The sequence below is a fragment of the Maniola jurtina genome, chromosome 4 (genome assembly GCF_905333055.1).
Source record: "Maniola jurtina chromosome 4, ilManJurt1.1, whole genome shotgun sequence".
Taxonomy (NCBI): domain Eukaryota; kingdom Metazoa; phylum Arthropoda; class Insecta; order Lepidoptera; family Nymphalidae; genus Maniola; species Maniola jurtina.
The window spans coordinates 15270329-15295384 of NC_060032.1; the positions used below are offsets into that span (position 1 = coordinate 15270329).

Consider the following 25056-nt stretch of genomic DNA (forward strand, 5'->3'; position numbering starts at 1 on the left):
CGAACTTTAGTGCGAGAGCATTTTTACTTTAAATGGCACATTGCTGTTTTGGAGGTGTCCTTACAATGCGCAATATAAATAAATAGGTATTTAGACATTTATTTTAGTAATGAATTTAGTGTACGTTGAAAAATTATGAAACAGATTTCCTGTTTTTGATATTTGCAACAACATGAAATAATTTAATGTTAGTTAAAATCACTGAATTTTCATTTTCATACTGTCCCTATTTGGATTAGCATCTTTGGATTGAATTTCTAACATATTTTTATATGAAGGCTACCCAAGGTGATTATTTCATTTAATTACGAAATGCTTGTTCTATATTTTAAGAGGAATAATATTACTATTCTATTCTATTATACCCCTGCAGGCATAAATCTGTCACATTTTAACCGAAACTAAGTCTGCGCCTGTATGAGCAAAGTATCTACGCTGTAAGTATAGGTTTCAGCCAAAAGCCGTCTATAAAAAACGTAGAGAATTAATAACAACCAGAATATTGTATGTAAAACTTTATTTACAATGGCATAAAGATTTAACTAGATATCTACATATTCTTTTTGATTTTTTTCGTATAACTGTCGACTGGTGGCAACCCACTATCAAATTCACTAGCCGTATGCATAGAGCTCTGTTTGTTGACCATTTTGTGTGCGAACACACCCACTTTCATTTTCGGGAACCTGTAGAAAAACGACATTTTAGTTAGTTTTTAGAAGTTAAAAGTTTATAACACCCCCGACAAGTGAAGGTTACAGTAACTAGAAAAGAGCTGATAACTTTCAAACGGCTGAACCGATTTTCTTGGATTATAGACACTCTCGATCAAGCCACCTTTCAAACAAAAAAACTAAATTAAAATTGCTTCATTAGTTTAGGAGCTACGATGCCACAGACAGATACACACGTCAAACTTATAACACCCCTCTTTTTGAGTCGGGGGCTAAAAAACTGATAATTCTATACTGAAAACGCGTATGACGTCTAGCAATCGATCGCATCGAAGAAATGCTGATACCATTCAAGGTTAGCGCTGAAGTTAACTCTCTGTTTGTATTTATTTTTTAAATTCAATTGTTATAAATTAACCCTCGACTTTGATTTCACCTGCTGGTAAGTGATGATGCAATTTAGAAATTAAAAAATTCCAAACCAAACAGGAATCAAACCAAAGACCTCCCGTTTAAAAGACTACAGCTATCACCATAAGAATTTCAACCCAATCCGTCCAGTAGTTTGAGCTATGCGTTATAAATCAGTCAGTTGTATATGTATTTAGAAAAAGACTTCCATCCATCCATCCATCCATCAGCCTGTATGCGTCCACTGCTGGACATAGGCCTTTCCAAGAACGCGCCACCAAACACGGTCCTCCGCCTTCCTCATCCACCCGCTCCCCGCCACCTTCTTCAGGTCATCGGTTTTAGAAAAAGACTTACCCAGGTCGTTTCTTATCTTCCTCATCATGTATTGTCAATCGGTTAGTGGGCCTCTCTTTCTCCATCTTCGGGTCAGATCGAGCGCGCCTGGCCAGTGCCCCGGGAGTTTCTCTCAGTGCGAAGGCTTTAGCCGCGTGGCCTAAGTGCAGAAGTCGAGCGTCCAGCCACATGCGCACCTCGCGCGGGTAGCCGGAGTAGAAACGCACCCATGATGTGAACGCTTGGACCAGAAAAATAGAGGTAAGTATCAAGGTAAATTAGAATAGGTAAGATTAGAATTAGGTAAGGAAAAGTAGAGGTAAGAAACAACATCCGGTTTATTCTTAATGGGCTAAAATCGGACTTCGTCTGTCTTGGCGTTTGCTGGCGCGCGTGCTCTGCCTTTTTGGAGTATTTTTTTTTAATAAGTGGTCGGGTTTAGTGTTTTACTGGTGTTTTTGGAGGTGGAACTGACTGGGAAGCGCTCTAAAGGGGTGCCGCGCGTGTGTCGGCACACTGCGCTGGCACAGACGAAGTCCATACTTATATAGTTTCCCTAACTTGTAAATAACTACAAACTTGACTTTGGATCTTTGTAAAGCCAGACGAGAGAGAAAAAAAAGGGCTAAAATCGTACTCTTGACATGACAGTTGATACATAAAGACAGGACTTTTTTTGGTATTTTTTTATGGTATCTTATCAGTAATCTTTAGTACAATCTGGTTACACCCTGTATACATACCTCTGCTAGCTCTCGCCAGCCACTCCTTGGAGCTGTGTGCGGTGTACTCGAGTTTAGTTTGCACCGCGATGGCCGCGCGTTGGCGCGTCGGCGCCGAGGGTACTACGGACTGCAACGCGTCTAATGCCCGCGACTCGTCCGATTGCCGCAACCTACGTATAATATTACTGGTTTTTTATATATAAAAATAGCGAGCAAACGAGCAGGCAGGACACCTGATGTTAAGTGATTACCGCTGTCCATGAACATTTGCAGCACCGGAGGTACCGCCGATGCGTTACCGGCCTTTCAGGAATTTTCAGGTTTCATTATAAGCCGATTGAAAACTGAAAAGTCGACACTGAATCTTGCCGATTCGATTATTATTGGGAGTCACCCTCAGTTTAAAATTTAAGAAATATAGTTATTTTTTCATATCCCAAATGATTTTTTAACGAGAAATTAATATGTCAACTCACCTTACACGCTTTTGTTCTAGATGCCTCACGAATTCTGCCTCGCTGGGTAGAAGGAACAACACGGCCGCACCCACTTGCGCCGCGCGTCCCGTCCGCCCTACCCTATGAATGTTTAAAATAAAGTAAAATTTATCCCACCAACGTCTCTGTACTCTAAGAACTCGGCATTAAACAACGTCTGACGGTGTTAGTACAGAGTCGCATACTAAACTTCGGGCATATCTCCCGGCATGAGTGACTCCATTGAGCGTCTTGTAGTGCAAGGCAAGGTGGAGGGAACCAGAGGGCGAGGAAGGTCGCCTACGCGATGGAGCTACCAAATTAAGTCCGCAGTGGTCGGTGCCATGCACAAGTGTACCAGACTATCGCCCAGCAGGGAGAAGTGGCGAATGCTCGTGAAGCGTATAACATCTGCCCCCAAAAACGTCACTTCGTGATGACCACGACCACTCTACCAAGAGTGTTACGATGAAGAAGAAAGTCTATCCTCTACAAATAGGTATGTGTGCTTTAGCGCGGACTCATTTAAGTCCGTCCGTCTGTCTGTCAGCGGGCTGTAACCCGGGGAACGTAATGAGGTAAGAGGAAGAGAGCTTGGATAATTCATCCAAGGTAGAGTTTAAATTTTCACGTAATACATATTTCTATTGCCGCTATAGCAGCAAATAATAAAAAAATTAAAATGGTCGCCTTGAAAATAAAAATAAACAAAAGTGTTATTTCTTGTGCCATGGTACAGATTTTTACAATACCTGTGAACGTAGTCCGTAGCGGAAGCCGGAGCGCAGTATTGCAGCACTAAGTCCACTTTAGGTAGATCCAGTCCTCTTGCTGCTACGTCCTATACACACAATAAACCTACATTCTTTTTTAACCCCCGACCCAAAAAGAGGGGTGTTATAAGTTTGACGTGTGTATCTGTGTATCTGTGTGTCTGTGTATCTGTGTATCTGTCTGTGGCATCGTAGCGCCTAAACGAATGAACCGATTTTAATTTACTTCTTTTGTTTGAAAGGTGCCTTGATCGAGAGTGTTCTTAGCTATAATCCAAAAAAATTGGTTCAGCCGTTTAAAAGTTATCAGCTATTTTCCAGTTTTCTTGTAGAAAATAAGGTTAGATAACCCTTAGGTTCATAATATTCAAGTGTCAATTGACAAATGTCAAGCTGTCAAGATGGACGTTGCCTAGATATACATAATTATTTATTTGAAAATGATTTGTCGGGGGTGTTGAAAATTTTTAATTTACACTTGTCAATAAACCAGCATTGGATATTTAATGATAGGAATCATAAATCGACGCGAAAACAACCAAAACGATTGCACAGAATTAGGAACTTTAACATCTGAGCTTTAAGGTCCTGTTTCTTTACCTTTAACTAGCGCATTTTGACGTTATGACAGTTTTTGTATTGGAAATCTATCAAAATGTCTTTGTTAGGCCAGTTGGCCCTAAGTTGAATATCTAAAACTAACTCTATGTGGGCTGGAACTTGGATCTTATTCACGTTCAATTTACTTAGAAATCTTTATTAATAATAACTCTAATTATTCTGAAAGCTCCTTTTATTACTTAGTCTAAAAAGTTTAAAAGGAAATGGCGTCTGAAAAAGAAGGTAATGTATTTAATATGCACAATATTACCCGTATGTACGCAAGTAGGCTTTCTTGGCATTCATAAAATAGTTGGTTTTATAATTTTATGGATTTCAAGAAAGCCAAGACGATCTTATTTTGGAGCATACGACAGATTTTTAAAGCCATTAAAGGAGAATTAATATACAATTTTTTCTCTCGATTAGATATACGTAAGTACTAAGTAGTTTGATACTTACTGTACAAATAAGTAGTCCCCTCTTTGCCGCACGGAACTGCTTGAATACTTCTATCCGCCGCTCGTGCGGCATTGAGCCGTGTAAGCTGAACACATCCAGATCGAGGGGCACTAGGCCCCCCTCGCCCGGCGCCTCGTAATCTATCTCAAAGTCTGATCCGTCTGATGCTGAATCGTCCTAGGAAATTTTAGAATAATTCTCTTTCAGAAAACTGTGATATTTAAACTCTAGGGGATCTCTAGGATGGCGCTGATCAACGCCCTGATGGAATAGTCCCAGGCGCTGGGACTTCAGGGTCATGGAGTGTGGCTTTCACCTGGGATCCTGGCAGCTTGATGTGGCATAAGCTGTGGGGCTTATTTGCATGGTGTATGAGGCAAAGGGAATACATCCCCTTGGATGCTAATCCAAGCTCTCAGATTCCCCCCCCCCCCCCCCCCCCCCCCCCCCCCTCCACCCTTCCTTCCAGCAAAAAAAGGGGATCTAGGACAGAAGTTTGATAGTTGTATTTTGATGATTGCTATCACTTCTGATTGATAGACACTCTGCTACAATTATTACGCACTTGATATTAATATTTGTTGGCCAAAAGACTTTTTGCAAGGAGGCTGCTTTAACTTCTAATTTGTTTGGATTATAATTATTTATTTACGTTTACTACTACGTCGAATTTCATACTGAGAACATCAAATTATAAAACTTACAAAATGGTTCTATGATATTCAGATCAGAATCATAAAGCAAATGGTAATGACTTATCTATCAATTCCCAGATTTATTTAAATTCTATGATGGTCATTGAATATTATCAAAGTATTGTAAAACAGAAACTTAATTAGTAATTACCTCATCACTTGCCTGTTCTTTGTTAGCCTTTCTTTTCTTAGCTTTTGTATTATTTTTCTTTTTTAAATCCTTACCAGTTAAAACTGTCTCTATTAACTCTGTGTGATAGTCAACCATTTCTAGAGTTGCCATAAAAACTATCATTTTACCTCCCTTTTTATTTAGTACACAGTGTTCAACTATAAGGGAGCATAATGTTACCAATCTAAGCTTCATTGGTATAACGAGGAATGTCTGATTAACTGACGCTGGCAATATAAGTTCATCTTCGACAATAGCTGTTTTAATGGCTTGCACAAAGGTATTTTTAGTTTCGGGAATATCTTTTTCTTCCACGTTTTCTTCTTCTGATTTTGAACTTTCTTTTTTATTTTCTATCTCTTTTTGAACTTTAAAATATTCATAATCTGAATCACTATCACTTTCCGTGTCGTGTTTAACATCAGTTAATTTTGTGTTTTTAACTAAAACTTCATTATTACTGATGGTACCAAATAATTCAGGGTGCTTAGATCCATTGAAAGCTTTTAGACCTAAAACATTTAAATAAACATTAGAAAATATTTACTTAAATTGATCATATTATTATAATTTTAATTATATTAAATTCGAAATTAAAATTTATATTATTTTAATTATATTAAAAAATATATTAAATATATTATTAAAATCGATTTGATAAGGAATAATAACTACCTGATCGACTTTTTTCTTTGTCATCATTCACTTCTTTTATAGGACTAACCGTTTTCTCTGTTTCAATAACAACATTCTGTTTTTTATCATCCAGAGATTGGTGATCTAATTTTACATTTTCAGTAATTGGTTTGGTTAGTTTCAACGAATCAGCGACAAGAGTTTTACCGTCAGATGTATCTACAAATACAGGATCCTGCATTGTTATTCCCGCTAAATTTTCGACAGCCTAAAGATAACAAAGTCATGTTATTACAGTTTCTTTATCTAATCCTAAAGTCACATCTTATAGTGTATCCAACTATCTACATTATGAAAATATCACATCACACTAATATTGGACGAAAGTTTGTTTGTTTGCATTTGTGTGTGTGTTTTTGTGTGTATATGTGTATGTGTGTGTGAATGTGTGTCTACGGAAATTTGCATAACCTAAATCCACGCCAACGAAGTCGCGGGTATGAGCTAGTTTACCATGTTTTAAACGGCGATATATTATTAAAATAGGCAATTACTGAAAGTTTTAAAAATGTCACATACCTTTGTAAGTGTTGCAGAGAGGAGTATAGTTTGCCTTTCTTTAGACAAAAAAACTTTGGTTAAAGGATGTTTAATGTCTGGTTCTATTTTGTCTTCACAATTTTCAACTTTCTCATCTTGATTATCATCATTATCATCAGTTTTCTTACTAATGGTTTGTTTTATAAGTGCGAGAGGGTCATAAGTGGCTGCTTTTTTGTGGTCTTCAATGGCTTTCACAATAGCAGCTACATCTTTTTCATAACCCATGTCCAATAATCTATCTGCTTCATCTAGTACAAGACACCTAAGATGTCAAAAAAATAGTTTAAAATAATAATCATTAATAAATAAATACTAAATAATAATAATCATTATAATTAACTCACCCAGTTTTAGCAAAATTTAATGAATGTGTATGCCTTAAGTGATCATTAATACGGCCAGGAGTTCCAACTAATATACTGAAGCCCTTTCGTAACCTGGCTTTCTCTGCTGTTCTCTTTTGACCACCGCTCAGTAAACCAGGCACTATCCAGATAAAGGGCTATGAAAAACCATATTAATATAATAAATAAACAGTTTGGAACTGAATTATTTCACTTTAGATAAAACATATCTACTTTTATGATACCTAAGTTTTACTAGAAAGGTTACTTACTAAAATTATTTATTTACATGTATTTTTAAAGAATTTACCTTAACAAGTTTAACAAACAACTCGTATGTTTGCACAGCTAGCTCTCTGGTAGGCACCACAACAATAACCCTAACACCATCATGCCTGTTTATTTTTGGCCTTATTGCCTGTAGTCCTTCAACGAGAGGCAAAGCATATGCCAGAGTCTTCCCTGATCCTGTTTGTGATCTGATAATAAAACATCTTCTTTAATATGCTTTGAACCACAGGAGTGAACAGAGTATTTAACGGATTCATTAAACTAAATGAATAATACATAAAAATATCAATTATTTGTATGATTATTCTTGTTGCTAAATAGCCGTTCTTGCCAGACAACCTTATTCAATTTTATTACAAATACTAATAAGTTATGATTATTAACAGAACACCATACTATACTAATATTATAAATGTGAAAGTGTGTCTATCTGCTACCTTATCCCACACCCAACTCTAACTCTTCAGTTATCTGTGTTATAAGCAATTAAATATCACTTGCTTTAATGGTGAAGGAAAAACACTGTGAAGAATCCTGCATGCCTAAGAGCTCCATAATGTTCTCAAAGGTGTGTGAAGTCTGGCAATCTGCACTAGGCCAGCGTGGTAGACTATGGTCAAACCCTTCACATTATGGGAGGAGACCTGTGCTCAGTAGTGAGCCGCCAATGGGTTGATCACGATGAACCAAAAATGAGATAAAATATGAAAAAAATTGTCCTTGAATGGCATACCTGATTAAAACATCTCTACCCTCTAAAATAATGGGAACAGCATTTTGTTGTACTGTCATCAACTCAGTCAAATTAAGATTTTGTTTCAAATTAGCAATGCTGTGAGGGTGAATATTTAAATCTGAAAATGTCTTGCCAGCAAAAACTTTTTCAACTAATGGTTTGACAGCTTTCTGTCCCATTTTAGGAACTTCAGGATTATTTTTGAATAAAGATGATATCCAGGGCCCGCTACGAGGTTTCTGTTTAATCTGTATTTCATCGTTAATCTCCTGATAATTTTTGCCATGAAATTTGCCTGTATTTTCACTGAGATCCCGCAAAGTTGATGCTAAATTATGTTCCTTTGAGGAAGTAGACTGTGACAGTTTGGGTACCTTGTTTTGCGGTTCGTCTGAATTTTTTACTAGAAATTTCCTTGGACCTGTATTTTGGGCTCTTTTTCTAGCAATTATTTTACCGCTAAAGTCGGGTTTAGGCTTAAACTTGTAATCTGAAGCGTTGTTTGGCAAAGATTCTGGTTTGTTATTCCTCTTAGGTTTCTAAAATAACAATTAATACATGAAGCAAAACTTGGAATTTTTAATCCATAATACGCTAAAACACTAACATTTACCTTCTTCAGAACTGATATATTCATTTGTAAATCATCCATTTTAAATTAATTTTATTCCAAACACATTAACTTTGAGGTTATTTATTTAATCACACACGTTGAGAAATGAGAATTGACATGTTATGACATTTCATGTTGTTGTGACAGTTCACACATGCGTTCTAAAACAGACATTTATGCAGCTGTTCCGTTAAAATGCAGGAACGTCATACAGTAGAAACGGGTAACATTGGTATAGTAGCAGGAGTTTCAGGATGCCATTGAAAATGATAAAAACATTATGCTGTGCTAATGCTATCAATCTATTTTTAAATGACATATTTTGTGAAATTAGGTTCACAATACGAAAGAAACGATAAAAGCCGTAAATGTTATTCAAATCGGGCTTTTATATTACGACAATGTTTTCATATAATTTTGGATGACTTTGTATACCTAATAGAACATTATAAATAGGTATGGTACATAAACTTTTGAAAAAAAATAACTGCTTTTTCTGCAAGATTCTTTTTAAATTTTATGGTAGACCTAAAATAACCTAATTTGATAGAATAGAAATAAAAATAAGGAAACTATGTCAGAAACTCTCTGGAAAGTATCAACAACAGCTGCTGTACAAAGTTACAACTCAATCGGACGAGCGATGCGTGAATGCATAGAAACAGAGAGAGAGAGACACACAAACATTATTTTTGAGGTTCCGTACCCGGAGGGTAGCAACGGGACCCACGTAAGCTCCCGCTGTCCGTCCGCCCGTCCGTCTGTTCCTCTGTCTGTGTGTCAGCTAGCTGTCTATTCATGAACCGTAATAGGTATACAGTTGAAATTTTCTGTGTGTTAGGTTTTATTACACAGTATTGCCGCTATAACAACAAAATATAATAGACTTCAAAATTGTAAATTTAAGAAAAAATTACATAGTGTTGTTTACATCTTGTACGAAGGTACAGAACCCTTTGTGTGGGAATCTGACTCGCACTTGACCGGTTTTTTTAACATAATATTATGTAAGTATAAGAAAGATTTCAATAGCATTCTAGCGAGCGAAATCACAAAAATCTGTTAAAGTAGGTACAAAAATAAAACTATCCCATAAAAACTTCAAAAGAAAATTGATCGCACCTAACTACTAATATTTTCCGGTTCCATTACGTTGATCAATTACGTCTATGGTTCTTAAATGATCCTATTCATACATAACAGGGGCACTTATAATATAAACATAGCTTTTCGGATTACAAATATTTATTCCACCCCATAGGAGTCATAAAGCAATACTTTGAGGGCACGTGCCGCCACGTGGACTCTCATCCGTAAAGTGTTCTCTTCTACCCTTAATTCGTTTTTCTATAAAATAACATTAAAAGTACGTACCTACTCAGTATTCCAATATGTCTCAAATCCTCAGTAAAAAAAATAGAGCTGACCTTCAGATAAGGGGTAGTGCACATTCGAAATTCAAAATATTTTTATTCAACCAAACTATTACAAGTACTTTTGAATCGTCAGAAGCATCTACTACTAGTTCGGAATGCCTTTCCTACCGAGACGAACCAGCAAGAAACTCTGCGGTTGCTCTTTTCAAAGATTTGATATGCATAATAATTATTATGCCATGTAAAAAAGTAATTGAAGTCCCGCGCGTTGCTGGTGCGAGCTGCAAGTCATATCCACGCTCTTTATCATTTACATAATAATCTTTGATTGTATAATATTATATGCTTTTCTCAGGAGCATAGTTTTAACAATTTTTTTTTAATTTGTGGAAAGGCAAGTTCTAAATTGATTGCGGAATGTTGTTATAAAAGATTATACCCATTCCCACAAATGACTTTTGGACCTTCCTGAGACAGAGCGTAGGAGTCGCAAGCTTGTTACGGTGTCTAGCTGTTAGCCTGTTATTGTAGATCGCCAATTTTCTTGTGACTAAGAATATTTTGTCTTACAAAAATTATGTTATTGTACGAGTAAATATATTGAGAGGCTACAAGGACAGGAAAGGAAGGAATTTAAATAAAACTAAATCCACGCAGAAGAAATCGCGATTATCTATCATTTAGTTAGGTACCTACCTACTTAGGTACCTACTTGCCTACATAATTTCTTGTTTCAAAGAATGCATGAAATTTTAGAATTTCATGGAAAGCTCTGTAAAAGTTACAAATTCCGTTTCATACCTTTTCGTAATAAAGTGTTTGCTTTATTAAGGAACATTATAGCCCTTTAAATCGTGTCGCTCGGGCGCTTTACCTACAATCGGGAGCGGGTCGGGTCGTCCCGGTTGGCCGGCGGTAATCACGTCGCGCCCTCACACCTCCAGGCCCTCCCGCTCCCTCCAATGTTTGCACAAGGAATTTCAAGTGCAGGGATTCTGCGCTTCTTTCTATAGATATCATAATAAATCCTATATCTACTCTATTTGGGACTCAATTATTCACGTTTGGGAGTTTTTCTGAAATGATTGCGCGATTGAGAATTGAGATAATTAATAAGTGAATAGAATATAGTGAATATATCAGATTGGATATAATCACAATTCACAATTACTTAGTTTTAAAAGGGGCTTGATAGATTAGGTAGGTATACGAAAATTAGATCAAAATGGGAGCAAATTATTTCGCTTAGCTTAATTATTTAGGGGACCCAAAAAAGTCAAATTATAAATTGAGAAGATATATTTTTTACATATCTATGTTTTCAGCGGCAGTCCATGTACCAACCATGTACAATCATTGCTAATAAAAAAAATATTATACTGATAAACTGTAGTAACAGAGAGTAACCTTCTGTAAACCATAAATTATGTAACTTTGTCATGTTGTCAACGAACCATCAGATCAGACTAACCGTCAATTTCTGTCAAATTTGCTTTGCTAAGTTCCTAGTTTTGTGAATAAATAAATTGGGATAGAAAAGGATTGTATTAAAATACTAATACAGATTTCTAGGTCCCTGGTTTCTCTATAATCAAACATGGCTTTAAAACCAACCACGTGCAAGGAGGCCATTGCGCGGTGGGAAAAGGAGAAGGGGGAGACCGCTGCGGATGCTAAGGTAGTCGAGCTGCAGTTCCAATGGCCGCCGATAGAGAAGATGGACGGTGCACTCTCCACGCTTGTTAGTTGCGAGTAAGTGTAAGTATTAAACTAACAACGTGCAAGGAGGCCATAGTTTGGTGGGTAAAGGAGAAAAGGGAGACCGCTGCGAATGCTAAGATGGTCGAGTTGCAGTTTCAGCCATCGAAAGGGGTAATGCTGCCAGCATCTTGAGTACAATGCCTCGCTGCGGTGGTCTTGATGAGGTTTTATATTTAATTTAATTTATTTTAGTTTTTAATTTAATATTTGTTTTTCCCGTCCGGCACACGTTAGGTACGTCTGTTGACATCGATGGTCTGTTGCGACCTTTATTCTTAAAATCTCGCTAAAATTATAATTTGTTTTAAGGAAGCTCAGCCTATCTTCAAATATGATCGACAAAGTGGTAGGTATTGCTGGCATGAGAAACTTGAAGATTTTGTCATTGGGAAGAAATTACATTAAATCTTTTGCTGGCTTAGTAAGTTTATGAATTGTTAAGATTGTTGCATAGTGAAATCATGTTCATTCCATTTTTATTTCATTTTCATTTTCATTTTAATTTTCCTTCTCCTTTTCATTTTCATTAAGTATTATTTTAATTTTCATTTTCACTTTCATTTTCATTCTAGTTCCAATTTTGACTTTACAAGTTCATACATATCTACCTAAATTTTACGTAGGTATGTCTAACATTTCGTAGGAAACAGTCGCTGAAACACTGGAAGAGTTGTGGATAAGCTACAACCAAATTGATAAGATGAAAGGCATAGGAGTAATGAAGAACTTACGTGTGCTCTACATGTCCAATAATTTGATCAAGGAATGGGTCGAATTTAACAGACTTCAAGTATGTACTGTATTTTCAGTTTCTCAGCTGGTAGGTATATAATATTTCTAGGTGGTTTATACTTGGTATACTTAGTATAATAAGAGCTAGAAAGAGAATGCTCGGAGTTTCTCTACGTGATCAAATTTGAAAGGAGAAGATCCACATTCCCGGCAGGGGTTCACAATTTTATAATTTCTAAATTTCTGGTCTGGTCTGGTGCGAGGCTTTGGTCGTGGCTAGTTACCACCCTACCGGCAAAGACGTGCTGACAAGCGATTTAGCGCTCCGGTACAATGCCGTGTAGAAACCAAAGGGGTATGCCTTCCAGGTTAGCCCACTCCCATATTCTTAGACTGTATTATAGCTTACCATTAGGTGACATTGCAGTCAAGGGCTAACTTGTAACTATATGAATTAAAAAAACCGGCCAAGTGCGAGTCAGACTCGCGCACTGAGGGTTCCGTACTCGGGTATTTTTTCCAACATTTTGCACGATAAATCAAAAACTATTATGCATAAAAATAAATAAAAATCTGTCTTAGAATGTACAGGTAAAGCCCTTTCATATGATACACCACTTGGCATAGTTATCTTCATTTGAAAATTGAAACAAATTTAATTTTTTTTCTGTGATGTAACCACAAATTCACAGTTTTCGGATTTATTCCATTATTTGTGCTATAAGACCTATCTACCTGCCAAATTTCATGATTCTAAGTCAACGGGAAGTACCCTATAGGTTTTCTTGACAGACACGACGACGGACAGACAGACAGACAACAAAGTGATACTATATCGGGTTCAGTTTTTCCTTTTGAGGTACGGAACCATAAAAAAACGTGCAATGTTAATTTCGTGTGGTCGAGGTCTAACGAGTTTCAGTTACACTCGCGTCACTTGCCCCCTTCGCCTGAATGTAAAAAGTTAACCGCATTTTTAGGAATGCCCGGCACTGAGGGATCTAGTTTTCATTGGAAATCCAATCTGCGAAAACCAGCCGGATGTCGAAACATGGCGTAATCAGGCGGCGAACCGGCTGTCACAAATTACGAAACTGGATGGCATTCCTATAGTTAGAGACACTGAATAAATTTTTACATCCAAATCTGGCAAAACTACGTACTTTTTTAACCCCCGACCCAAAAAGAGTGGTGTTATATAGGTTTAACCTGTGTAGGTATCTGTGTATCTGTCTGTGGCATCATAGCTTATAAACGAATGAACCGATTTTAATTTAGTTTTTTTTTGTTTGTTCTATCTGAATATGTTTCTAACATGGAGACAATTTCAGATCTCACCTACTTACCTATACATATAAAGCTATACCTAGGTACATGACGACAATAGCTAATTAATGACTTACAAGGTGAGTTTTTCAGATCGAACCCTACTTTATTTACTAGGTACCTTACTTGCGCAATTTTCCAACTTGGTGGTTGTTCGATCATTTTGTCGTGCTGTGGTCTATGACCGATTAAAATATTATTGATGTTACTAGACCTCACATCAGTTTAGATTAGACTTGCAACGAATATTCGGTTACTATTCGGTATTCGGCCTATCCGGCTGCTTTTATTATATTCGGCCGGATACCGAATATCTACATACTATTCGGCCGAATACCGAATACTTAAATAATATATTTTGTCATAGAGAAATAATTGGTAAAATGAAAAATTAAAATTAAAATCGATTGATTAGGTATATATGCATATTTTCATTTCTGTTATAATCATTTAAGTAGTCATTGGTGCATAACACAGGTACATAATCATCTTCTGAATTGGAAAAATGGAGGATTCTATGTATTTGAATTATTGTGGTTATCAAAATTTAGAAGGGTAAGTAAGGTTCTCATTTCTTTTATAATCATTTATTAAGTAGTCATTGGTACATAAAACAGGTACATAATTAAATCCAATTTAATAAAAAAAAACCAGCCGAATACTTTTGCCTAATATTCGGCTATTCGGTCAGGGGCCTCGCCGAATATTCGGTATTCGGTATACTGCCGAATATACTATTCGTTGCAAGTCTAGTTTAGATTACTACATATAGCTATATCTAATTGGTAGGTGTCTAATAAGTCAATTAAAGAACAGTTGTGCATCGCGGCCTCATGGAATTTATTATACGAAAAGAGCTGTGATTGCGTGACCGCTTCAACAACAACTAATACTGAGCACTTATTTAGGATAGAATGTGGAATGACAATAGTAGGTAGGACAAGAGACGGTCGAAGGATTTCGTGAGGCTCTAAAACACAAACCCCTGTTGAAAATGCCTCAATAGCTCAACGGTTATAGGAGTGGACTGAAATCCGAATGGTCGGCGGTTCAAACCCCACCCGTTGCACTATTGTAGTACCTTCTAGCACAAGCTTTACGCTTAGTTGGAGGGGAAAGGGAAATGTTAGTCATGATTATATTACGTATCAAATAAGTAAGAAGCTATCTTATTTCAAAAACTGCTGAACGAATTTCAATTATTATTCAGTAAGAAGATAGTGTCACTCGATTAAGGATTTTAAATAAAGTGCAAAACGGACATGCAGCTAGGTCACGACTCATGATGGTGATAATTAATTACGTAAACTTAAAACTAAAGCGCACGAAAACCAAAGTCACTAACAGCCCAAACTATTAGCAAGCTGAAGTAGCAGTGGGCAGGCCATGCCTGTCGTAGAGGCGATGGCCGTTGGAGCCGGAAACTCCTTGAGTGGAACCGCGTATAAGCAAGCGTAGTGTGGGACGCCCACCAGCACGATGGACCGACGATATAAAGCGGCTGGCGGGAAGTGGCTGGTTGAGGAAGGCTGAGGATCGGGTGTGGTGGCGCTCTTTAGGGAAGGCCTATGTCCAACAGTGGACATCCACAGGCTGGTGATGATGATGATGATGAAAACTAAAACTACGAGGTGAGGCACCTTCAGACCCGAATTCAAAGGTTTGATCGAAGATGGATTTTTGTTCCAAGGTGGCCAAAGCCGAAGCTGAAGGTTCGGTGATCGGTCGGACGAGGTCAGACACTAAATACCTGTATGTTATAGCATCTAATGTGTATGAATTTGGTCCCCAGTAAATCCTGCCACCGTATCTGGGCCTAAAATAATAGAATAGCGTCGTCGCATCGCCTCTACTTGACATTTATGACAGATTATATAACTCCACGACTAATAACCGTCGCGCACGCCATTTGTCTATTAGGCGGAGCAATTTATGTGTTACGGTTAAGATTGAACTTAATCGAGTAATTGTTGAGAATATAGATTCTGAAATTGATTCTTTTCATAATTATTATGGAATCGATTTCATTATATACCATTCGTTACATAAATCAGGGGGCACGGCAGTGCCCCCGCCAAGACGAGCCAAACGGCGGCCGGGGCGCTACGTACCTTTTTCTCGAAGTGTTTCGCCGTATTTTCGACCCGTCATTACTTCGGTCTGGATGACGCTAGAAAGCTGAAATTTTCAGTATAAGGTGTCCTCAGCAAATTTACCAAATATACCAAGTATCAAATATCTAGCTTTTATGGTTACAGATTTATTGATACCTAAAATACGCCGTTTTCGTCCCTCACTGATGATCATCACTATTCAAAGTCTGTAATTCTAGGGTACTTCCCGAAGTCCTAGAAGGCTGAAATTTGGTATGTAGACTAGAAATTGCATACAAACTACAGGAAAATTGAGAAATTGGAATTTCCCCCCCCTCTACGCCTCTTATGAGAAAAGCAAATCTGTAAATTCTGTTGCTAGAATGTTGATATTTTCAGGATAAGATGTCGTTGGCAGACTTATTAAACGCACTGAGTATCAATTGTCTAGCTTTTATAGTTTCAGATTTATTGACAGTCAAACTTCTAGTCTGTAATTCTAGGGCACTTCCCGAAGTCCTAGAAGACTGAAATTTGGTATGTAGACTAGAAATTGCATACAAACTACAGGAAAATTAAGACTTTGAAATTCCCCCCCCTCTACGCCTCTTATGAGAAAAGCAAATCTATAAATTCTGTCGCTAGAATGCTGATATTTTCAGGATAAGATGTCCTTGGCAGACTTATTAAACGCACTGAGTATCAATTGTCTAGCTTTTATAGTTTCAGATTTATTGACAGTCAAACTTCTAGTCTGTAATTCTAGGGCACTTCCCAAAGTCCTAGAAGACTGAAATTTGGTATGTAGACTATAAATTGCTTACAACCTACAGGAAAATTAAGACTTTGGAATTTCCCCCCCTCTACGCCTCTTATGAGAAAAGCAAATTTGTAAATTCTATCGCTAGAATGCTGATATTTTCAGGATAAGATGTCGTTGGCAGACTTATTAAACGCACTGAGTATCAATTGTCTAGCTTTTATAGTTTCAGATTTATTGACAGTCAAACTTCTAGTCTGTAATTCTAGGGCACTTCCCGAAGTCCTAGAAGACTGAAATTTGGTATGTAGACTAGAAATTGCATACAAACTACAGGAAAATTAAGACTTTGGAAATTCCCCCCCTCTACGCCTCTTATGAGAAAAGCAAATCTATAAATTATATCGCTAGAATGCTGATATTTTCAGGATAAGATGTCTTTGGCAGATTCATTAAACGCACTGAGTATCAATTGTCTAGCTTTTATAGTTTAAGATTTATCGACATTCAAAACCTCTAGTCACAAATTCTAGGGTACTTTCTGAAGTTCTAGAAGACTGAAATTTGGCATTAAGTAGGAATTTCAACAATTATGAACAACAGATAAATTAAGAAATCGGGTCCCCCTTCATCCCCTCGTATATGAGATGCATATCTGTAAAATCTGTTGCTCGAATTCTAAAGTTTTCAGGATAAGATGTCCGTGGCAGATTTATCAAACGTACCAAGTATCTGTGTTTCCTGAAGTCCTAAAAGACTGAAATTTGGTATATCTGCTTCAAAATTGAGTTGCAAGATTCCACCCGAACAAACATATTTACATACGAGTACATTGCAAGTTGAATAAAAGCTTTTAAAAAAAGAGGTAACGATAGAGAGTGGGCCATGAAAATGATGTACCTACAAAAAATAGATCCAAAAAAATCTAGGGCACCTGCCAAAAAGAACTGAAATCCCACCAAAAACATTTCATGTAAAAAGGTAGCCAAGACTCACAAGTTCATAATGTTTTCACTGTTAAAAAGTTATGAGATCTCTAGTAGAGCCAAGCCCCTAGCTGAGCTTAGATTTGTGCTGGCCATGGGACCTATCCCAAGTCCAAAGTAATATAGCTCTTAAATGTTCTTGACTGTATCAAATTTATAACAATAAATAACAAATCACTCTACTTACAAGCTCTGATTCTACAAACCCTATATCTTGGTAAAAAAAGTACGGCTTGGCCGTTTACAGTTCGTGGATTTTTTATCTGAAATGACATCTAAGCCCGGAATTGCTTCTGCGACCATCACGAAGTACAATACAAATTAGTAATTGTCGAACAAACTATTCCTTAAGGCCTTAAAATATGTTATGTCATGTAATAGTTTTACGAACATTAAACGGCCAAGCCGTCCTTTTTTTACCAAGATGTAGGGTTTGTAGAATCAGAGCTTGTAAGTAGAGTGATTTGTTATTTATTGTTATAAATTTGATACAGTCAAGAACATTTAAGAGCTATATTACTTTGGACTTGGGATAGGTCCCATGGCCAGCACAAATCTAAGCTCAGCTAGGGGCTTGGCTCTACTAGAGATCTCATAACTTTTTAACAGTGAAAACATTATGAACTTGTGAGTCTTGGCTACCTTTTTACATGAAATGTTTTTGGTGGGATTAAGTATTTCAGTAGATACTAGACGATAATATGAGGTCAGGACTCAGGAGCCACATACAATAATATTTCATCCCTAATCACCTAAATCTTAGGGTACTTGTATCGCTACATATAATCCGTATCCATGTCCGGCGTATAATTCGTCATACGCCTTAAAGCCGGCTTAGTAGTCTGCTTAAGGTGCATTTTCACTAGATATAGTTGCCTGTTGAAGCAAGCTGGGGTTTCCACTTAAGCGGACGAAAGCAGAACTGAAATAAACCGTTGTATTCCGTAAAACATTTCTTCTCTTCTCCGCTAACAAGCACTCTCTCCATTTCTGTTTTAAGCTCTCAAAAAGTTGTCTGTGAGAGATTATTTAAACCAACAAGACCCCTTTGCTTGCTATATTTTGAATTGAACCACGTCCATACTTGCTAGTTGCTTTGGTCGCGCAAGTTTGAATGATTATTTATTTAAGCTATATCTTCCTATATAATGCTCATTCAAATACATATAAAAAAAAAGAACGGAGACAAAGTGTGCATTTAAAATAATGTTATTTGTCTATTTGCGCATTTCGTCTCATCATTTCTCTTCGCTCGCTACAATGAAATGAAATGAAATGAAATGATTTATTTATTTTGCGAAATGTGAGTAACAATGATGGTAAGTATATTGACAGGTCCTTAGTCCTTCACATTTTGCCATTTATGTATACTAACTCTTAATCAAGCTAAAGGAACTCTTACGAATCTATATTTTTTTATGTGTGCAATAAAGTAGGTACTAGGTAGGTATAGAAAAGGAGCGAAGACAAGATGTGAATTTAAAATAATGTGATTTGTCTTTTTTCACGCATCGTCTTCATTCGTCTCTGCCACAGTGGAACCGCACCCTAAATCAGGGTAAAGGAAATTGGAATTGTTGAGGGTCGCATATTAACAGAGGAAAAGTCCCTCCCGTAGTTCGCCAATGGCATCATTGTATTGCTAATAAAATTTAATGATGTAAACGGATAGCGTGAATTTATCTAACTTAGTAGCGCCCAGGGAGATGGCCGCTGAGGGGAAATCAATTAGCGACAATATATCCATCGCAGATTGAATTATTGTTGTAACGAGATATTGTAGAACGCCAGCTTTGAAAGATTTCAATTGGATAAGTTGGAAGATACTTAAGGTGAACGCACACTTATCCGAGCCGAACGCGTCGAACGAGCCGAACGAAACGAATTTTAGAATCCTGTATATTATGAAACTAGCCGATGCCCGCGACTTCTCCCGCGTGGATTTAGGTTTTTCGAAATCCCGTGGGAACTCTTTGATTTTCCGGGATAAAAAGTAGCCTATGTGCTAATTCAGGATATTATCTATCTTCATTCCAAATTTCAGCCAAATCCGTCCAGTAGTTTTTGCGGGAAGGAGTAACAAACATACACACACACACACACACACATACAAACTTTCGCCTTTATAATATTAAGTGTGATCTCATGAAACCTCGCACGCGTCGAACGCGCCCCGCGTCGAATCGTCCGAATTGGAAGTAGATTTCATATAGAGAATTCTAAAATTCGTTTCGTTCGACTCTTTCGACGCGTTCGGCTCGGATAAGTGTGCGTTCACCTTTAGTGTTTTGTTTTTCTATGAAATTCAATGAAAGGTAGAACATTCGAACACACACACACACTACACACTACACAAAACACTACTAAACACTACAGTAAAACACTAGAAAAGTCTCAAAAGCCTAAACCTTTCTCATTCTGAAAGGAGACCCGCGCTCAGTAGTGCGTGACTGCGATGATGATGATGACTATGGATTACAAAAAAAGTTCCGTTTACTTAATTTAGTTTCAATAACGCAAAGCACTGAAATATCGATTTCATTAAAAACTAATTGATTTTAAGTGTAACGATAAAACGTATCGCGTGGCTGAGAACCAATAACAAATATTAGTTCGTCGATGACATTTGAATGGTGTTCAATAATTAATGTACAGCGTGGGTTAGTTATTGTGTGCTCTCCGTAATGGACCGATAATTGTCCGTCCAAATAGAACTAACTCTGTTAATCACGAGACGGGTTTCGGCCGTTTCGGTATTCCCGATTCGATATCGGTATCGGATATCGATACGATCGGATAACGGTATCGGATGCTACGAGTATAATAATACCAAATACCGTAAACGTACCTTCAATATGTAGGTTACTTTTCTAAAAAATGTATGGAATGTTCTTCCGCATTACATGGGAAAGGCACCTAAGATTGTCTTTTTGACTAGGTCTACATAAACTAGAATCTAGATGATATTGCAACTTCACCCTCACGAGTTACGTTTTTTTTAAATCCCGTGGGAATTCTTCGATTTTTGGAGATAAGCCCTGTATCCTTGTCTAGGATGCAAGCTAATGCTGTACCAAAGTTTGTCAAAATCTGTTAAACGGATGGGCCGTGAACCCTGGCAGATGAACAGACACACTTTCGCATTTATAATATAAGGCTTTCAATGCCGGAATGATGAATATCTAATGATGCATCAGCAAGACACATTTCGGGTCTCTACGACATTCACATTCCTAAAATTAGTGTACCTCCATACGATACCTATCTACCAGATACACTGATATTACGAATGTGAACTCAACTTCACCGATATCTGATCGGAATATGTACAAAGCTCTAACACTTACCCTGCCGTAGGAATAACATAACGTCCGATTCCCGTTCATTATTTAATTATTAACACTACAATCGACCTAATTTTGATTTCTATTTGACATTTGGATTACGTATTGCGCGCGGGTAGATATATTATAGCCCCGGGCGCGGCCATTTTGTGACATCTGTCCTCGAATGTGTTACCAACTATAAAATTCAATTTCCCCAATCGGCCAGCCCGGCACATTTATTATTCATAGAGACATACACGCCCGGCCACTAACAGATGTTATCTTTTACGTGAAGAATATAAAAAGATGTTATCAATATCATATCGATGTACGCAAAGAAAAGCGATTTGATTTGTTTAGGTATACCTACTTATACCCTAGTCGTAGAACGCTACTGTTTTGTTATTAGTCGGGTAATTAGTCGGGAGTTTAGAGCCTCGCTAGTTCAAAGGTTGAGGAGCGGACTGAATTCCGAAAGGTCGGTGGATCAAACTCTATCCGTTGCACTATTGTCGTACCTACTTCTAGTATAAGCTTTACGCTTAATTGGAGGGGAAAGGAGAGTGTTAGTCATGATTAGCATGGCTAATATTCTTAAAAAAATATACCTAATCTACTACATATTAAGTTACATATTAAGTTTGAAACAGAATAAATACCTAACTAATAAAAAACTGACATTAGATAAAGGTATTTTATCTATTCCTTTAAAATATGTATGTTGGAAGGTTCATAAAATATTACCCATTTTGAAAGGTCATAAATAATTTCGCACAGTTTTAAAGTACGCCATGACGGCAGGTAATAGACTTCAGGTCGCTCGGAACGCATTAAATAATAAAACCCTATCGGTGTCCATTTCTGTAATGGCTATATCGCAGCTGATCGCCGATTTAAATGAATGTTTCACTGAGGCCAATAAATCAATCCATGTCGTCGGTAATGCACAATCCATTTGCTCGCATGTAGTATAATTGCGGTTAGCGCCGCCCAATGGCCACATTAGCCTGAAATACACCCCACGCGCCCGCCCTCGCCGCTTGCAGAAGCTGCCAAACTCTTGAATTAGCCTTCTGGACTCGCAAACTACTGATATACCGCTCATTAGTAGCATTGAAGCATTCGATTTTTGAGCAATTGGTACTTTATTACTCTCTATTTATGTAATCCCATAAAAACGCAGAGAGAGCGCAGATAAGTTATTATAATAAGTTAGTATATAGTGCTCTCACTCTGTTGCGTAAAGCCAAAAAGGGAGAGCGCTATACTATATTCCGCGGATAGAGTATAGTAATGAGCATGTATTGAAGTATGTTCAAAAATCAACAGTCGTTTGATTTTCGAGCATGCTCCCTGAACTGCTAGGTTGCGAATCTGGCAATTGGAAGGCACATATAGTTCGAAAAAACGATAGACGTTGATGTCCCAAGGTTCTAGATTGGCGACCTTGGACCCGAAAGTGCAGCGTTGGAAGAACGCCCACTAGTGGATAGACAACATCAAATGAGTCGCCGGGGTCCGCTGGATTCAGGCGGCGCAAGATCGTGACGTGTGGAACTCCCTGTATGAGACCTGTATGTCCAGCAGTGAACGTCTGTCGGTTGGGGTTCGATCCCGGGCATGCACCTCTAACTTTAGAATGGAGATATATTATTCATCAGCTAGTTGATAACATAAGCTTACATGGAATCCTGGCCCCTAAACTGGGAGATCCCGTATATCAAGGTCAGGGGCCACCCTTCCCATACAAAGTGGTTGTAATTACTTAAAATTAATTATAAACAAATACAAATGTTGTGTGTGTGTATGTGTGTGTGTGTGTGTGTGTGTGTGTGTATGTGTGTGTGTGTACGTGAGTGTCTGTGGCTGTGAGATGCTGAAGTCTCCCAATCCACATTTGGCCAGCGTGGTAGACTATTGCCAAAGCCCTTTTCACTCTAAGAGGAGACCCGTGCTCTGTAATAAGCCGGCGATGGGATAGCTTGATCATGATGAAGAGCATGCCAGTTTTATGTAAGTATGCTAATAAGCATATGTGTGTCAGTAGCTTTATGCCTGATTTTCTAGCTCACGAAGCCGCAGCGAACGTCCGCGCTTACGCCACTTAAAGGCGGAGAAAATGGCTTAAGTGCTTTCTCTATTATGCTTAAGCTCGTTCGTGAAAAGGATAATTTTCAACTCCCGAGCTCCCCCGCCCGCCCAAATGTTGGCATAACGTGGATGCGGCGAATGAAAATCAAACAATATTTTCATCTATTCGCTGTAGTGTTATATACTTTTTATTTTTTGAGCAAAATACTTAACTACTTATTTCATTTTCCTAATAAATAACCGTACTTACACTTTTTTTATTCTAATAAGTACAAGTTAGCATTTGACTATAATAATCCAGCGTGGTCTAGCTGTAAGTTTTACTGAAAAAAAAACTTGTATCGGGATAAAAACTTGACTGTTCGGATGATGATCGCCAAACTTCGTTTCGAAGAAGGCATGCCATGATGATGTGGTTTAAGCTGGTGGCAAGTGATGATGCTGTCTAAGATGGAAGCGGGCTAACTTGGAAGGGGTATGGCAGTTTCGTTAAATCCACATCCCTGATCGGTTTCTATTCGTCATCGTATCGGAACGATAAGTCGCTTGGCTGCACGGCTTAGCCGGTAAGGTGGTAACTAGCCACGACCGAATGCTTCCCACCATACAAACTTGAAACTGACAACATTAAAGTCGACTATTTTAATCACACTTCACACTAATATTATAAAGGCGAAAGTTTGTATGTGTGTGTGTGTGTGTGTGTGTGTGTGTGTGTGTGTGTGTGTGTGTGTGTATGTTTGTTACTCCTTCATGCAAAAACTACTGGACGGATTTGGCTGAAATTTGGAATGGAGATAGATAGTATCCTGGATTAGCACATAGGCTACTTTTTATCCCGGAAAATTAAAGGATTCCCACGGGATTTCGAAAAATCTAAATCCACGCGGGCGAAGTCGCGGGCATCGGCTAGTTAAATATAAATTAGCAATTAAGGATATCCTATCAAAAACAGAGTATACTTAGCTATTCACCTAGTCTGTTTTGGTTTTGGTTTGTTTTACCTTCGTATCATTTTTTTTTTCTAGTTTCTACGCGTGCTATACACCCGATTATTTAGTTTTGGACATAAGTTGTTCAATGGGTGTAAATGTTTCATTCGAAACAGTTATGGTTTGAGTGTTTTTTATATGTATATTGCCTGATTTTTAATTATTGTACTGTGTATTCCCATAAAATACAAAAAAAAAAAAACAGTAGAATGTCGCACTTTGCCGACATCAAGTGAGATAATATATTTTTAAGTTGGGCAACCTATTGTGGAGGCGAGGGTCGCGAAATAAAGCTTTTCCAACAAACAATAGTTCCGGCCCTTTGTCGCCGCGACTTCGGTAAACATTAGTAGTTGGGGCCTTTGTGGGGCGCGGCTTAAGAGGTTACGGCCAGATAACTTCCACTTGCCCTTACCTTTTGTTTGTTGTGATATATTTTTGTCTTTGTGGAAACTCTTTGCTCTACAAAATTTATTTACTTAATAAGAGCTTAATCTAAGGCTGAGATATTCTATAGAGTGCGCTTTGACTTTGCTCAGACTTAAGATTGAGTTAAAACGAGACAGATTTATGTGAGAGATATACATCTATCTCGATTTATCTCTATCTTTTCAAAGTCTAAGCAAAGCAAAGTCAGAGTGCGCTCTATAAGTAGATTTGAGCCTTAATATTCTATAAGTATACCTACCTACAAGTGTAAATTAAAAATTTATAAACCCCTGACAAGTGAAGGTTACAGTAACTAGAAAAGAGCTGATAACTTTCAAACGGCTGAACCGATTTTCTTGAATTATAGCTAAGAACTCTCTCGATCAAGCCAGCTTTCAAACAAAAAAACTAAATAAAAATCAGTTCATTAGTTTAGGAGCTACGATGCCACAGATAGATACACACGTCAAACTTATAACACCCCTCTTTTTGGGTCGGGGGTTAGAAAGGAAAAGCCGACTTACTGACTGACTTACAGATAGATCTATCAATGCACAGCTCAAACTACTGGACGGAGCGGACTAAAAGGCATGCAGATAATTAAGTATTACTAGCCGATGCCCGCGACTTCGCCCGC

At 37.7% G+C, this 25056-nt stretch overlaps 2 protein-coding genes across 2 annotated transcripts; one reads left to right on the forward strand and one right to left on the reverse strand.

Moving 5' to 3' along the window:
* Positions 1 to 510: 510 nt before the first annotated feature.
* Positions 511 to 8673, reverse strand: LOC123864123 (probable ATP-dependent RNA helicase CG8611). Its single transcript, XM_045904368.1, has 13 exons — positions 8548 to 8673; positions 7932 to 8473; positions 7218 to 7386; positions 6908 to 7065; positions 6540 to 6825; positions 6000 to 6228; positions 5304 to 5836; positions 4458 to 4634; positions 3375 to 3463; positions 2623 to 2724; positions 2165 to 2316; positions 1443 to 1662; positions 511 to 686 (listed from the first exon to the last, which is right to left on the reverse strand). Exons 1-13 carry the CDS (start codon positions 8584 to 8586, stop codon positions 551 to 553), a joined length of 2832 nt encoding a protein of 943 aa, XP_045760324.1. The 5' UTR covers positions 8587 to 8673; the 3' UTR covers positions 511 to 550.
* A 2727-nt stretch (positions 8674 to 11400) lies between these two features.
* LOC123864171 (dynein axonemal light chain 1-like) lies at positions 11401 to 13559 on the forward strand. The gene is made up of 4 exons (XM_045904458.1): positions 11401 to 11675; positions 11994 to 12105; positions 12328 to 12474; positions 13397 to 13559. The coding sequence occupies exons 1-4, from the start codon at positions 11521 to 11523 to the stop codon at positions 13544 to 13546; spliced, it is 564 nt and encodes a 187-aa protein (XP_045760414.1). The 5' UTR covers positions 11401 to 11520; the 3' UTR covers positions 13547 to 13559.
* The last annotated feature ends 11497 nt before the right edge of the window (positions 13560 to 25056 follow it).

Coding starts and splice junctions, on each gene's coding strand:
- LOC123864123 (XM_045904368.1), bottom strand. CDS start 8,586: ATGGATGATTTACAAATGAATATATCAGTTCTGAAGAAG. Junction 7,066..7,217: donor TGTTTGTTAAACTTGTTAAG/GTAAATTCTTTA, acceptor GGTTTTTCATAG/CCCTTTATCTGGATAGTGCC. Junction 2,725..3,374: donor GCTACGGACTACGTTCACAG/GTATTGTAAAAA, acceptor AAACATTCATAG/GGTAGGGCGGACGGGACGCG.
- LOC123864171 (XM_045904458.1), top strand. CDS start 11,521: ATGGCTTTAAAACCAACCACGTGCAAGGAGGCCATTGCGCGGTGGGAA. Junction 11,676..11,993: donor TCCACGCTTGTTAGTTGCGA/GTAAGTGTAAGT, acceptor ATTTGTTTTAAG/GAAGCTCAGCCTATCTTCAA. Junction 12,475..13,396: donor TCGAATTTAACAGACTTCAA/GTATGTACTGTA, acceptor CCGCATTTTTAG/GAATGCCCGGCACTGAGGGA.